The following is a 14,623-nucleotide window of genomic DNA, read 5'->3' as shown; positions in this document are numbered from 1 at the left end:
GTTACTGGAGCCCATAGACACCCACCTTGAGATATAAGAAGGTATCTAGTTAGAACGACTGCCCCACCTTTCAAACCGAAACGCATTACCGCTTCACGGCAGAAATAGGCAGAGTGGTGGTACCCACCCGCGCGGACTCACAAGAGGTCCTACCACTAGTAACACAGTGTATTCAGATTGCGTACAGTAATGTTAAATACCAATGGTAGGGCGTGTTTTAAGTCCGCACGCACCACCTGTCTACTGCAATTAAGGAAATATGAATTTAAGTTTCAAAAATTCAATGCAAACTGAGACTTCAACTGCTTCAAGATGAGCAGACTGTGGTATCCGAGGCCTCATAAATATCATTCTTGTTTCTTTGCCATTCAAGGAAAGCCGATGTTTAGCTTAGCAGCTGGGCATGTCCTGGGAATTTTATACTTATTTGTTTTCTGTTCTGTACCGCTGATTTGACATTATGGAAGGAATTTACGTGAGCTCCAAGTGACGGACTGGCAAGGTGTTGCGCAGCGCCGGGATGAAATGCAAAGTTTATTGTCGGAGGCCAAGACCCACTTCGGTGTCATAGCGCCAGCGCAGTAGTAGTAGTAGTAGTTTGTAGTAATTCGCGTTCAAACAACTTCTTTGTGCTGGTCTTACATGCGTACTCGTTCGTCTAAGTCTTTTTATACGAGGACGCAGACTTAATCTGTTCAGAGGACTAAGTAACTGTGACCGGGCACAAACAAGTTGTTTGCGCAGGGATGTAACGGAATGGGTGCGCCGGAGCAGGGTGGTGGGAGGCGACGCAGCAGCGGCCGGCGCCTGGCCGTGGCAGGCGGCTCTCTACAGGGACGGCGACTTCCAATGTGGAGCCACTCTCATACACCCGCAGTGGTTACTCTCAGCCAGCCACTGTTTCTACCAGTTAGTATATATTTGGGAGTTGAAAATCTATAAAGATCGTTTTGAGACACTATTAAATCCAATAAATGATCCATATCATTCATTTTTTTTACTTTCCGATAGTTTGAATTATAATAAACCAAGTCAATAATAATTTTACTTTACCAGTTAATTTGACTACTTAAATCTGTGTGCTTAATGCGAGTTTTTTAAAGTTCTCGATAGCGTGAAAGTTACCTCAAATTTGTATGGAGTTGGAACGTTTGCCGCTAGGGGCGCTGTTCCCACTCCATACAAAGCACACGGACTTGCTGTAGTTAATCACATGCGTGTATTAATTGCATCAAATAGGTACTAGGCAATAATACCAGTCACCATCGTCGCCCTAGACACGTCGTTACGGATCAATCAGATCCTTGCATTAGGCGCCTTCCGCTCTAACACTAGGAGTAGGGGGTCCCTACTCCTAGTGTTAGAGTGTAGTATTAGTATTAGTATTACTAGTGGTAACCGTGCTCGTCGAACTCGGCAAAGACTTCGACGTGCAACCTAACCTAAACATCAGTTCGTTGAGTTTCTCGCCGGAACTTCTCAGCGGGTCGCGATTCCGATCCGCTAGTAGATTCATTCCCGAAGCAGCTACTCTTGAGTTGTTAGGTCTCCCTTGGCAGCGCTTGGGTAGCTTTCTGGCTGAACCCTTGCTCGCCTATCTGTCCTTGTGACTCCGGAAAGGCATCCGGGCCACCTCATAAAAAATAAAACTAGGTAATAATGTTTTATTTAAATGTAACAGAGCCACAGAAGCGCATTGGGTGGCGCGGCTGGGCGCGTTGCGGCGGGGGGCGTGGCCTCGGGGGCCGTGGGAGCGGGTGTCGCGCGTGGTGCAGGTTGTGACGCACCCCAAGTACATGTCGCGCGGGTTCCGGAACGACATCGCGCTGCTGCGGCTGGAGCGCGGGGCCATGCACGCGCGGCTCCGACCCGCCTGCCTGCCGCCGGCGTACCACATGCCGCCCCCCGGACGACACTGCACGGTCGTCGGCTGGGGGCAATTGTACGAGCACGAACGAGTTTTCCGTTAGTATCGTTTTTTTTTATTGCTTAGATGGGTGGACGAGCTCACCACTGGAGCCCGTAGACATCTTCAACGTAAATGCGCCATCCTTTTTGAGATATGTTCTAAGGTCTCAAGTATTGTTACAACGGCTGCCCTACCCTTCAAACCGAAACGCATTACTGCTTCACGGCAGAAATCAGAAATAGGCAGTATAGTGGTACCTACCCGCGCTGACTCACAAGAGGCCCTACCACCAGTAATTACGCAAATTATAATTTTGCGGTTTTGATTTTTATTACACGGTGTTATGCCTTCACCGTGGAAATCGTGAACATTTGTAGAGTACTTACGTATATCATTAGAAAAATTGGTACCCGCCTCGGATTCGAACACCGGTGCATCGCTTCAACACGAATGCACCGGACTTCTTATCCTTCAGGCCACGACGACTTAAAACGGCGACGACTCGTTTAACTGATAACATTTTACGGAATCAAAATGAAAGTAAAGTACAGTAAATGCTCTTTATGCGCGAAGTATACGTTCCGTGAACATGCAAAAGCGCCTTACAGAGGATATTCAATTCGATACCTATATATTGGAATCCTTTTTTAACGGCCGTCTGGTGTAGTGGTAAGTGACATGGTCACTACACAAGGGGGTTGCGGGTTCGAATCCCACCAAGGGAAGATATTTGTATGATAAATATAAATGTCTTTTCCAGGGTTATGGATGTATATTAAATATATGTATGTGTATAATAAAAATCTTACATTTATTTCCGTTATCTGGTACCTGTAACACAAGTTCTTTACGAACTTATCACGGGACCAGTTAACGTGGCGTGATTGTTAGTAAATATTTATTATTTATTTATTATTTAATGTATATGTATCGATTAGGTCCGTAAATAAAGATATATTTAGCCGCGAACATTTTTCTATGAATGAGGTTGCTTTTTTTACAACGCTAATGAAGGAAGCGCATATAAAGAGCTTTTACTGTAATCAAAACTTCCGACGACAACCGACGATAGTAATTATTAGTAAAATTTATGTACATTTTATAATAGATACATTTTTCTTATTAAGCTGTTGCCCAATAGTCCTTTTTTTCGTTCTAAGAAGTCGTTTTTGGAAAACTCAATCGTAATACGATCGTACTCAAATGATTATAATACGCAACATCTGTTTTCAGCGGACACCCTGCAAGAGGTGGAGTTACCGGTGATATCGAGCGCGGAGTGCCGGCGTCGCACGCGCTTGCTCCCCTTGTACAGAGTCACCGACGACATGTTCTGCGCAGGATACGACCGCGGCGGCCGCGACGCTTGTCTCGGGGATTCGGGGGGACCACTCATGTGTCAGGTTAGCATGTCTCAGACACGAATTTAGCACGAGAGAATAATCGTAGCGAAAATGTTTAAGTAATTATGCAGTCTCAGACTAGAATAATTGATTTAGTAAGAAAGAATAATCGTAACGAAAATGTTTAAGTAATTATACAGTCTCATACAGGAATAATTGATTTAGTAAGAAAGAATAATCGTAACGAAAATGTTTAAGTAATTATACAGTCTCATACAGGAATAATTGATGTAGTAAGAAAGAATAATCGTAGCGAAAATGTTTAAGTAATTATGCAGTCTCAGACACGAATAATTGACTTAGCACGAGAGAATAATCATAGTGAAAATGTTTAAGTAATATGAATAGCTGTTAGTTAGATTTAAGTTTACTGAACAATTTGTAACTAGTCAAATATGACACGACGGTAGTTTTTTTGTGTAATGAATCGTACAACCAAAAACGACATTTCATTTAGTGAGATATACTTTGAAATCTGTTTTTATAAAAAAGTCCTCTAACGCTTGTATAAATCACCCGCTTTTACCTTGTCATCATATACATATTCGAATTAAGAACATAATTCTGTCCGTGAGTATTTATGAAAGTTATTGTTTTTTTTTAGGAATCCGGAAGATGGTATATTTACGGTGTGACCAGCAACGGGTATGGTTGCGCTCGGGCGAATCGCCCGGGCGTCTACACTAAAGTCTCGAACTACATCGACTGGATCGACTCCGTGATCGCTACCAACACTCCAGCGCACAACGACACCGAATTCGACGAGAAGGAATCGAACGAGGAGTTCTACGCGGACTTAGAAGTCGCAGAGAACCGGCGACATAGAGTAGACACTTGCAGAGGGCACAGGTGTCCCCTCGGCGAGTGCCTGCCGCCTTCGAGCGTGTGCAACGGGTTTCTAGAATGTTCTGACGGCAGCGACGAGCGGCAATGCAGCAAGCCACCCCTAAACAACGCTAACTTAGATCCCGATTAAAACGAACGACTTAGGATAAGCCAGTACTTACGTAGAGTATATTCTCATTCGACTGATATTTTGTAAGTTTGTGTTTTAGCGTTAATTGGCAAATCATCGCGACAATAGATGTATAACATATTTACACTTACCACTTTTTCTATGCCATATAAACTGTGCGTCTGTTGGGCCGTTTGTATATATAGTTTAGTTTGCGTCCAGTTTTATTGTACTATTCAATTATTATTTATATTAGAGTATCCTTGTCCGTGTGAGTCTCAATGTCGGCAGCACACTCGGTGAGATTCAAATGGACGACCACAATCACGATAATAAACTCGTTCAATTATTGAATATGCATTTTTAATTAAAACTTCCACAGTATTCGTATGGTTTAAAACGATCAAATTTCTTAAAAATAAATTTTAATCTCTCGACAAATAAATTAACAAAATGCAAAAATTTTCAATACAGCATTATAATTAGGTTGAGAATAGCATAAATAAATAGAATATTCATTCAAATTGTCACTAAACGAACACAATGTAAACTAATCGACATTTATGATGCATAATACTTTTACTTGAATACAAACAAATTAAAATACACAAATATAAATTAGGGCATGTCCTAATTTAAAAAAAAATGACTACTACAAAACTCTGTCGGGTCGATACAAAATATAATATAGTATAATTAGACCAAGATCGAAGCAAATCACGGGGTTATACAATAACGTGTATTCACTTTACATCGTTAGCAAAGAACGAGAGAAAGCCTTCAAAAACACGAGATAATCACACACCACGCACTAACTTACTAGTAAACAGACGCTTGTGGTCCGGGGACCGAAGCGGCGACTGTCTATGTCAGTCAGTCCAGACAATTACGAATCCGTGAACCGGTAACAGATTTAGAAAATGTGTGAAGCGACTCCAAGACCAGTACCTGACGGTACTCCAAGCCGACGAGACACGACATACAGCGTACGTAATATCATTACAAAAAAAAAAAAACATCCAAAACGTCAAGCACGAATGCAAGGAACATTATTGTATTATTATTACACAAGAAAAAATAAGACCAATAAATACTGAATACAGTTCACATCTAGATTATAGATTTACAATATTAATTTTAAAGAACTACACGAACGAGCGAAATTATATTATATAGAAACGAGGATGTTATTATTATATTATTGATAATAATAATAATAATGATACAATATGTTATTCGAGAACTCGACCAATCTCTTTATGATTTATCATAGGTAATATTTGTGTGCTAATACTATGACACGAGTCCGTCGTTCACGGTACATTTAAATCAAACAGTTTACCTCGTCTCGATACAAAATATGTTAATAATAGACGCGACCAGCTAATTCGTTTATTTCGAATGCAAATCGAAAATTGTCAATGATAATACTCTAATCACTACCGTTAGTCGAGAAATACACACAAACGGCGAGGAGTTCGGCGTGGCGCAATTTAAAAACTTTTGCATACAAAATGTACTAAGGAGACGACGTATTGTGAATTACACTCGGTCACAACTGAAGCGTCACGCAAGGAGTATATCACAAATCAAGGGCATCTACGTCATCTGAAGAGGAAGGTATGCTAACGTAACGAAATCAGCTTATAAAGTCACTTCTCCTCTTCTATATAATTTAAATCCGTGTCGTATCCGTTCCACGCCTGCGCCGCGCCTTAAGCTATGCGTCCATTGGTCAGTTTTATTTTGCTTTGTATTTTTTGCTCATAAATGCCGGCTTTCGGTGCGGGCGGCGCGGATAGTGGACGCAGCACTGAAATCGTACAAAGCAAAATAAAATCCGTCGCGTGCGGTGCGTCCGACGCGGCCCAATGGACGCGTTCCTTGAAACCTTACGCCGTTTGTGTGTATTTCGCGCCTTAGGTTACAGCAAGTTTACTAAAGACGAGACGAGGTAAAAATGTTAAAAGTATCGAGTTCTCGGAAGCGAGTCAGAGTTAGCCCTTGTTCTCGACGGGCGTCGTGGTGAGGCCGGCCGGCTTGTTCAGTACCGTCTTGAACTGCTCGGGGATCGCGTGTTCGGTCTGCAACAAAACAATGTGTTATTAAATACACAAGACGCGGCCGGAGGGAGTTGCTTGTGCAATAAGACAGTTTTGTACCCCAATACTTCCCCATTTTTTTTCCTACCTATTCTAGTAACCTCGAGGGATTATTCTACATTCACCGAACTAGTAGGTGAGCTAACGGGGTTCAAGCCAGGAGTGTCGCTAACACTGGCCTTAGCAAGAGCAGTGCTTCGCAGAATCTACCATCGGATCGGAAACGCGACCCACTGAGAAGATCCGGCGAGAAACTCAGTGGGCTATGTCTATGGGTTAATTTACTCGTCGTGCCCTTCGTCGCAAGCGACGGGTTTGGCAAGGACGGTGACCGGTGTTTGAGGTACCTAAAAGCACCGTTAATCGATCGGGAGGATCCGTAATGACGTGATTAGGGCGACGTCGACTGTTTACCATTCGGTCCACCGGATCAGGTATTCACTTTTCCAAACTCCATACCAAGAAACGAGTGTATTTTCGTATTTGTATATCGACGGGGGAAAGGCTATTTGGTTTAAGCAATATTTTTGCAAATTTCCAGGAGAGCTGTTTAAAGTTTAAAATTTGGAAAAAATATCATGACCAACTAACTTCTTTGGATATGTGAATTTGTTAAGCATAATTGAAGTTCAATTAAAAATATCGATTTTTTTTTAATACTAATATCAAATAAAACGGACCTTTAATTACAAAGATTAGTATTAACCGAAATATCGCCTAAACCAAATAGCCATTAACCTTTCGATACTTATGTTGCATATTATTATCTTTTTTATTTCTCAAAAGGAATGCACCCACCAAAGGGCTTTAGACCAGCTTTGGTTGACTGATAGAGAATGTCTTAGGCATTAAGTCCGCCACTGTACTTTTGTGCATAAAGTTGAATAAATAAAACATCGTTTCCTAATTCAGAGCAAATCAATAATGTTTAGTTTAGCACATTATAGTATAAAACAATACAAAACCATGATCATATTAACATAAACAGTACTCACGTAATCGCCATTAGCCTTGGGTATCAAAACGTTCATCTCCGATGACTTGGAGCTGACGATTTCGACGTCCAGCGATTCCGGCGACAGATATATCTGACATCCGTCGGTCTTGTCGATGGAAACGGTTGGAACTTTGCCCAATACCTTCGAACGGATTAATGCAAAGAATTAAAGCGGGCTAGGGTGGGTAGAAAAGCGATATTATGTCTTCAATGTCGGAGAAATAGTATTGTGTAATAAAACATAAAAACAAATTCAGTTTGATAACTAGTTAATGGTGGGGCGCTGTGGGCCCGCACGGGTAGCTACGATCATTGTGTTTGATTCTGTCGCAAAGCAATCCTGTGTATGGTGAGGCGATTAAAATACTAAAATTGAGGCTGTGGCCTTGTGCCTTAAAGTAGAATAGAAAAACTATTTTTACCGCAAAATATAACCTAATCTTTTTCTTTATTTATTAGTGAATATGTCAAAAATCACTGCAAGCCCGGTTGCGAGTCAGCATGCTAGTTGCGTGATGGGTGACGACTGTCACGTTGTGATGTCTAATGCCTCTTTGGGAATATACGACGAAAGGAAAGATCTTCCACCGAGCGGGTGATATTGCTCGGTAGACCGACGGTTCGAATGTTGTTGTTCGGAACTTGTATATATGCGCTTTATCTTGAAAATGTCGTAAGCGAGATTCAGGCATCTGTCAATTATCTTGCGTTGTCATAGGCTACCCGCCACACCTCCGGTAACCATTTAACAGGAGGTGGAGCGTGAGTTCATTAAAAATATAGTGGCGAAATGGCAATGAAAAACACAAAGAAATTGCGGAAAACCTACGTTAAGTTAATGCGAATAGAACACCGGCCTCGTGTCTTAAGATGGGATATTGACAGCATATTCACGTAAAAAAATATATATTAAAAAAATTCAGTCAAATAATTATAGATATACTTGTAACACGATCCCACCAAAGCCAACAATTTCTCCGACGAAATAAACAGATCCAATTTACAAACAATAATTTGTATTCGGCACGTTTTCAGAATTAAGCTTGTAATAATAAAAAAAAAGTCTTCTATAATCAAAAAACTTTATCCTTCAGAAACAACTTTGAATAATTTTGTTCAACAAAATTATAAAAAAAACTTTTTTATTAAATATTTCTGACAGACACATAAAGCAATTCCGCTGTCAGCTGTGATTTTTATCGTAACCGTTTATTTCTCATAATATTTTGTAATTCTTTTTTTTTATAAATGCCATGAAGAAAGTGAGATTGATGGTTAATTTAACTTTGTATACAAAGGTTTACAAATAATTAAATGTAAATTGCTTTGTTTCGCAATAATGAAAGACGAATGGGAAAGAAATGATGCTGTCGATGTTAGTAATGGTGTTTCATGGAGTTGGGAGCAATATTGGAGCACGGTTCTACACCAGTACGGTGTGCCGTTTATGCAGTTTTGGATCAGTTTTTTTTATGGACTTTATACGCATTTTACTTTCACAGCCTTAGTATGTTTTTCTTTTATATATTTTTAGTTTTTTATCCTGTACCTAATCGCTGGTAGCCTACGGGGTTATTCCAGCTAATCGCGGGCCGGTAGGTCAGCTCAATGACCCTAGCAAGAGCAGTGCTTCGCTGAATCTACCACCGGATCGGAATCGCGACCCGCTGGGATGATCCGGCGAGAAACTAAGTGGGTTGTGACTTAGGCCAAGATGCGTATCGAACTTTTCACCATATTCGACGAGTTCGAGAATGGTGACCGGTGCTTGGAGTCTTAAAAGCACCGAGAGTGATTCCGAAGGGTCCTACAAAATATTTTTGGGCGACGGCGGCTTTTCTTTGCCGGATGCTTGATCGAATATGTAGTTATTGGGGTGGGGACAAGATCGTGTCGCGTAGCTTTATCAAAGAAGCCTCCTGACGATTTCTATATTTTTTTTAGTATGGCATCTCGTCTAGTTTCTTAATCTACCCAGTGTTAAGTGATTACGTTCCAGAGTTAAATAAATACGACATCAATTCACAAATAATTTCATTTCCATTGTTGAAGGACTTAAAATCAAACAAATTTATTTATGTACAAAATGTATTACTATGCAGGCATTATATTTTGTTAAATATGTCCCGACGGCAATTTACATGTACACGCTGGTGAAGAATATATATTTGACATCGCGGGAAAGAATAAAACGAAAGCAAAACGAACTTGAAGATATTCAGCTACAGGTTATTACTATTTTATTATTCGTGTACATACGGACCGACTTTATAGAGTTTATCGATTATTCAGGCTTAACAAAATATTTGTTTGAAGGGTAGATTCAGATAGTGAATACAAAATTGTGTGTACGTGATGCCGAATTCACGGAACGAACGGAGCAATTGCGTAGAGACGCGGAACGCTTGAGGAGGGTGCGGGCGCGCGTGCGTGACGTCATAGCCACGGACGAGGCGCTCCGACGTACACTCGAAGGCGCCGCTTGGGACAACGACCACGACGCTCTATCTCATTCGACCCCGCAAGAAAGTAAGTTGATTTCAATTTATGAGACACACAAGCAGAAAACGATATCTAAATTTAATGAAAAAATTATTTAACTATACGAATAGTATGTCTCCTGTAGACGAAATTACATTACTAAATCCAATTTGTATTAAAAAAAATTACATATGTTTATTTATTTTGCTTCAATAACCTTGTTTTACTCAAGATACTTCTACTTTATTTAGATATTTTTCGAAATAATAGTTTCATTCACCCTTTCCTCTTAGACTAAAATAACTTGAACTTTGAAACTTTCGTAGTGCAGATGAGAAAATACAAAAAAAAGCACACTGAGTTTCTCGCCGGATCTTCTCAGTGGGTCGCGTTTCCGATCCGGTGGAAGATTCTGCAAAGCACTTCTTTAGGGCCAGTATTAGCAACACTTCGGTTTGAACCCCGTGAGCTCACCTACACATCAAGGCGAAGTTGAAATAGCCTCTCAAGACTATCGGCATGGTAGCAATAAAAAAAAAATACATTTCAATTCCAGATCGGGAGTTCCTTATACGATTATTAAAAGAAATGAAATGTGACCAGGTCAATGTATCTGAACGACAACCTGGTAAAATGGACTGCGGAGAGCAGCTGCCAAATGAGAGTCCATCGCCAGAAAACAGCATTTACTCATCGCTCAGCGACGGAGACCTCCGCCAAGACTGTCGCGTGAAGATTGTCAACGTTACAAATGTGTATAAAGTTGCCTATTTGAAACACTATATAAAACAAAAAAGACTGAGACGTGCAAACCGTCATGCCATGATCAAGAAAAAGGTAATGAGTCTAAAATCAATTTTATTTTATTTCTTAGATGGGTGGACGAACTCACAGCCCATCTGGTGTTAAGTGGTTGGTTACTGGAGCCCATAGAAATCTACAACGTAAATGCGCCAACCACTTTGAGATAAGTTCTGAGGTCTCAGTATAGTTACAACGCCTGCCCCACCCTTCAAACCGAAACGCATTACTGCTACACGGCAGAAATATGCAGGGTGGTGGTACCTATCCGCGCGGACTCACAAGAGGTCCTACCACCAGTAAAAAGTAAAAATTGATACGTTTTAGAATAATGTTTTTTTTATTTATTTCAATTCACACATCTGATCAATATTTTAGATGGAGAGCGTAAAAAAGCTTCTAGAAGACTGGCAAAACACTCTTAGTATGGTGATCAATAGTGAATTGACTATACTGAATATCGACACGCATTCGGCCGATGTGGCATCTCGTAAGGCCCGGGGAGATTACACGAAGCCAAACGATTCCTCAGATTCAGGAGACAGCGATTTGAGGAACAGCAGTAGTGATTTGAACAGTGAATACGCCGCGAACTGGACGCAAGACAATAAGGCCAGCCCGTGCATATACACTGGGGTTAGTATTATCTATTTTTTTTAACCGAAATTTAAAACTTATCCATATACAGGGTGTGGTGTGAAACTACAAGTCAATATTTATTTATTGCCTATATTAGCAGACAAGCCTGCGGCCCGCTTCATGATAAATAGTCGCCGTCACTTATGGACATTAGCAATAGTGCAATATTGCCACCTTATCCCATTAGGTGGGGTTGGCACAGCTAATTTTTCTCCCCATCCGTCATCTCAACACTCACTCATCTCTCTCTCTCTCATATCGTTATTCACACACTCCATCCATGTATTCTTTTGTCGACCTTTTCCACCTCTACCTTACACTACCAATTCCATATATCTCCAAAACTTAGGCCAACCAGACGAGATAATAAACGTAAACAAGCGGACCGTTACTGAGTTACATTGCGATAGCGAGGGATTATTATCTCTGTCCTTATCACTCGTACGCGCAGTTATGTCGTCAGTTGGTCGACAACAGCTGTCGTTGTGTGTTTCGTGGTACAGGAAAGCACTGAGTACCGCAGTTGTCAACATTTGGTCCGCCATTTTGTGAACAAGTTCATTCCTGTTTGGATTGCGTTCGAAGTGATACATATTTTTTCGTTTCCGTATTTACTTGGTTTGTTGTTGTTATTATTCAGTTTTTGTGAGTTTTATTTTTGATTTTTGCTGTTATTGTGAGTACTTAGTTGATTTTAATTATGAAATCACAGCCTGGCGGCTCTAAAATGAATTCCTTACCACTCAAGACGCCAAGAAAAAACACCCACCACAGCATGGAGAAAAGCAAGTATTCAAGAATGGCTGCGTAATAAAGATCTAAGCTATGATGAAAAAGACGTAAAGGCAGAACTTTTAAAGAAAGTGAATGACGTAAAGGCGAACTACCAAAGTTATGCTGTGGATGAGCTTGCAAAAAAATTTAAGGTGGAAGTCCTAAGACTGCCACCTTATCATTACGAGCTCAATCCCATTGAACTTGTATGGGCTGACATAAAGGGACACGTAGCTCGCAATAATACTACATTTAAATTTGAAGATATGAAAAAACTGCTACAAGAGGGGATCCAACGTGTATCTGCTGATAAATGGCGAAATTGTGTGGATCATGTTATAAAAGTTTTTTTTATTTTATTGCTTAGCTGTGTGGACGAGCTCACAGCCCACCTGATGTTAAGTGGTTACTGGAGCCCATAGACATCTACAACGTAAATGCGCCACACACCTTGAGATATAGTTCTAAGGTCTCAGTATAGTCACAACGGCTGCCCCACCCTTCAAACCGAAACGCATTACTGCTTCACGGCAGAAATAGGCGGGGCGGTGGTACCTACCCGTGCGGACTCATAAGAGGTCCTACCACCAGTAATTACGCAAATTATAATTTTGTGGGTTTCATTTTTATTACACGATGTTATTCCTTCACCGTGGAAGTCAATCGTGAACATTTGTTGAGTACGTATTTCATTAGAAAAATTGGTACCCGCCTGCGGGATTCGAATACCGGTGCATCGCTTCAACACGAAAGCACCGGACGTCTTATCCGTTAGGCCACGACGACTACAAAGTCGAGGACAATTTTTATAGCAATATTGACAACATGATTGATAATACAATAGATAGTTTTATCATAAACACAGCTGACTCGGACTCTTCCGACGAATCATCTTTGTCTAGTACAGATGACAGCGATTAAAATTCGAACTTTGTAATAATTTATTTAAATAAAAATGTTTTTTACTCCTGGAACTTTGTTTACATTTTTTATCTCGTCTGGTTGGCCTTACTTTAGTCACATGCATCTTCTCTGTACGCATCATATGTCCATACCACGCTAACGGTCCGCTCTTTAATTTGTTGATTACCGGGGCTACTTTCACACTTCCTCTGATATACTCATTCTTTATCTACACAACAACCTTGGCACAACCAAGCTGCTGCCAACTGCAAATCTCTACGAGTATATAAACGCAAAACAATAACAATATGAACAATATTAACCTACCCCTCAATTTATTTATAGTGTCTCGAAATGCACTTCTGTTTAGTGACCCCGTATCTAAAGCACGGATCCTCCTCACGTCAGTCTATTTTATTGTGTACATTTCTGCACTTAGAACCAATGTGTATTTTTTTTTTTATATTTTTTTTTATTCTGCCGTGAAGCAGTAATGCGTTTCGGTTTGAAGGGTGGGGCAGCCGCTGTGACTATACTGAGACCTTAGAACTATATCTCAAGGTGTGTGGCGCATTTACGTTGTAGATGTCTATGGGCTTCAGTAACCACTTAACATCAGGTGGGCTGTGAGCTCGTCCACACATCTAAGCAATAAAAAAAAAGTGTAATTTCTGATGAAATTGAAATGTTGTTTTAAGCAGGATCTTTTAGACACAGCTGAATGCGACTTCCAACAGTACGGTGACGTCTGCTCCCATTCTTCGCAATGCGAATACAGCAGTCACGTAACGAGACCTGCGTTGATGTCGATGATGCCGGCGGAGCCCGGCCGTCTATTGACCATCGAAGAAGTTATAAAAGAAAATGAATACGACGAAGAATGTTCTGACAATATTGCTATTTAAAGTTCTTCTAAATTAATATATTTTTATTTGCATTGCTTGTTTTTTTTTTCATTTACGTAATATTTTCATATTTCTTCATCTTCTTCATTTTCTTCTTCAAACATTTGTTTATGAAAACGTTGTCACAAATAATGTGGGAAAATGAAATAAAGCCATTGGACGTAACTTCTCGGGATCCCCCAAAAAGTCCCCTGAAAAATCTCAGTAAATGACCACCATTTTACTGAGGTTATATTTCATCCCATATCATGTCACTTAATTTAATTTCGTCCCAGTTGATTAATGTCTCATATTATCATTTTTCATAAAAATAAGAATATAATAAGAAAATAATAAATTAAAATAAGACATGACTTAAAGGTCATAGTTACCAGGTCATAAAATAAAATAAAAATGTATTCGCCACTGACCTGCATCTGTACGGACTGGCAGTTGACGAACTCGATGCTGGAGACGAGGTTGTCGAACACGACCGCGCACTTAGTGCACGAATCCAGCACGACCCCGTTGACTTTCCCGCGGACCGTCAGGGCGGAGTCGCGACAACGGAACATGTACACAACGTTGTTCATGTCCGCATTCTCGACCACCAAATTGGAGTTGCCCTTTTGGTACTCCTGCAAAGAGAATTTATACACACATATATCATATAAATCATAACATTTTTTTCAAGGCATTAACTGCTAAATTAATTTATTCTTGTATATTCATTTTTCTTTGGGTGAAAATGCCCGTGTCAATTGTAGACCGATGG

At 40.4% G+C, this 14,623-nt stretch overlaps 3 protein-coding genes across 8 annotated transcripts in view; 2 read left to right on the top strand and 1 right to left on the bottom strand.

Annotated features, from left to right (window-relative positions):
* The window catches only part of LOC114250928 (uncharacterized), a 54,458-nt gene extending 49,837 nt beyond the window's left edge, over positions 1-4,621 (top strand). For 2 of the 3 annotated variants that reach the window (XM_089727740.1, XM_089727739.1), the window contains exons 10-13: positions 745-909; positions 1,682-1,965; positions 3,143-3,312; positions 3,917-4,621. In XM_089727740.1, the coding sequence (XP_089583866.1) occupies positions 745-909; positions 1,682-1,965; positions 3,143-3,312; positions 3,917-4,288 (991 nt within the window). In that variant the 3' untranslated portion in view covers positions 4,289-4,621. The remainder of the gene's footprint in view (positions 1-744; positions 910-1,681; positions 1,966-3,142; positions 3,313-3,916) is intronic. The other variant, XM_089727741.1, reaches the window with a different exon arrangement.
* The window catches only part of capt (adenylyl cyclase-associated protein 1), a 41,373-nt gene continuing 31,363 nt past the window's right edge, over positions 4,614-14,623 (bottom strand). For all 4 annotated transcript variants that reach the window (XM_028185028.2, XM_028185029.2, XM_089727745.1 and 1 more), the window contains 3 exons: positions 14,280-14,486; positions 7,365-7,508; positions 4,614-6,351 (listed from right to left, as the gene is read on the bottom strand). In XM_028185028.2, coding sequence (XP_028040829.2) covers positions 6,265-6,351; positions 7,365-7,508; positions 14,280-14,486 — 438 coding nt within the window. In that variant the 3' untranslated portion in view covers positions 4,614-6,264. The remainder of the gene's footprint in view (positions 6,352-7,364; positions 7,509-14,279; positions 14,487-14,623) is intronic.
* Positions 8,706-13,901, top strand: LOC114250930 (uncharacterized). The gene is made up of 6 exons (XM_028185033.2): positions 8,706-8,873; positions 9,469-9,594; positions 9,688-9,895; positions 10,404-10,684; positions 11,027-11,284; positions 13,666-13,901. The coding sequence occupies exons 1-6, from the start codon at positions 8,706-8,708 to the stop codon at positions 13,867-13,869; spliced, it is 1,245 nt and encodes a 414-aa protein (XP_028040834.2). The 3' UTR covers positions 13,870-13,901.

This window comes from Bombyx mandarina, chromosome 05 (assembly GCF_030267445.1).
Source record: "Bombyx mandarina strain Sakado chromosome 05, ASM3026744v2".
Lineage (NCBI taxonomy): Eukaryota > Metazoa > Arthropoda > Insecta > Lepidoptera > Bombycidae > Bombyx > Bombyx mandarina.
This window is presented reverse-complemented; position numbering and strand designations above follow the sequence as displayed.

Coding starts and splice junctions, on each gene's coding strand:
- LOC114250930 (XM_028185033.2), top strand. CDS start 8,706: ATGAAAGACGAATGGGAAAGAAATGATGCTGTCGATGTTAGTAATGGT. Junction 10,685..11,026: donor ATGCCATGATCAAGAAAAAG/GTAATGAGTCTA, acceptor TCAATATTTTAG/ATGGAGAGCGTAAAAAAGCT. Junction 11,285..13,665: donor GCCCGTGCATATACACTGGG/GTTAGTATTATC, acceptor TGTTTTAAGCAG/GATCTTTTAGACACAGCTGA.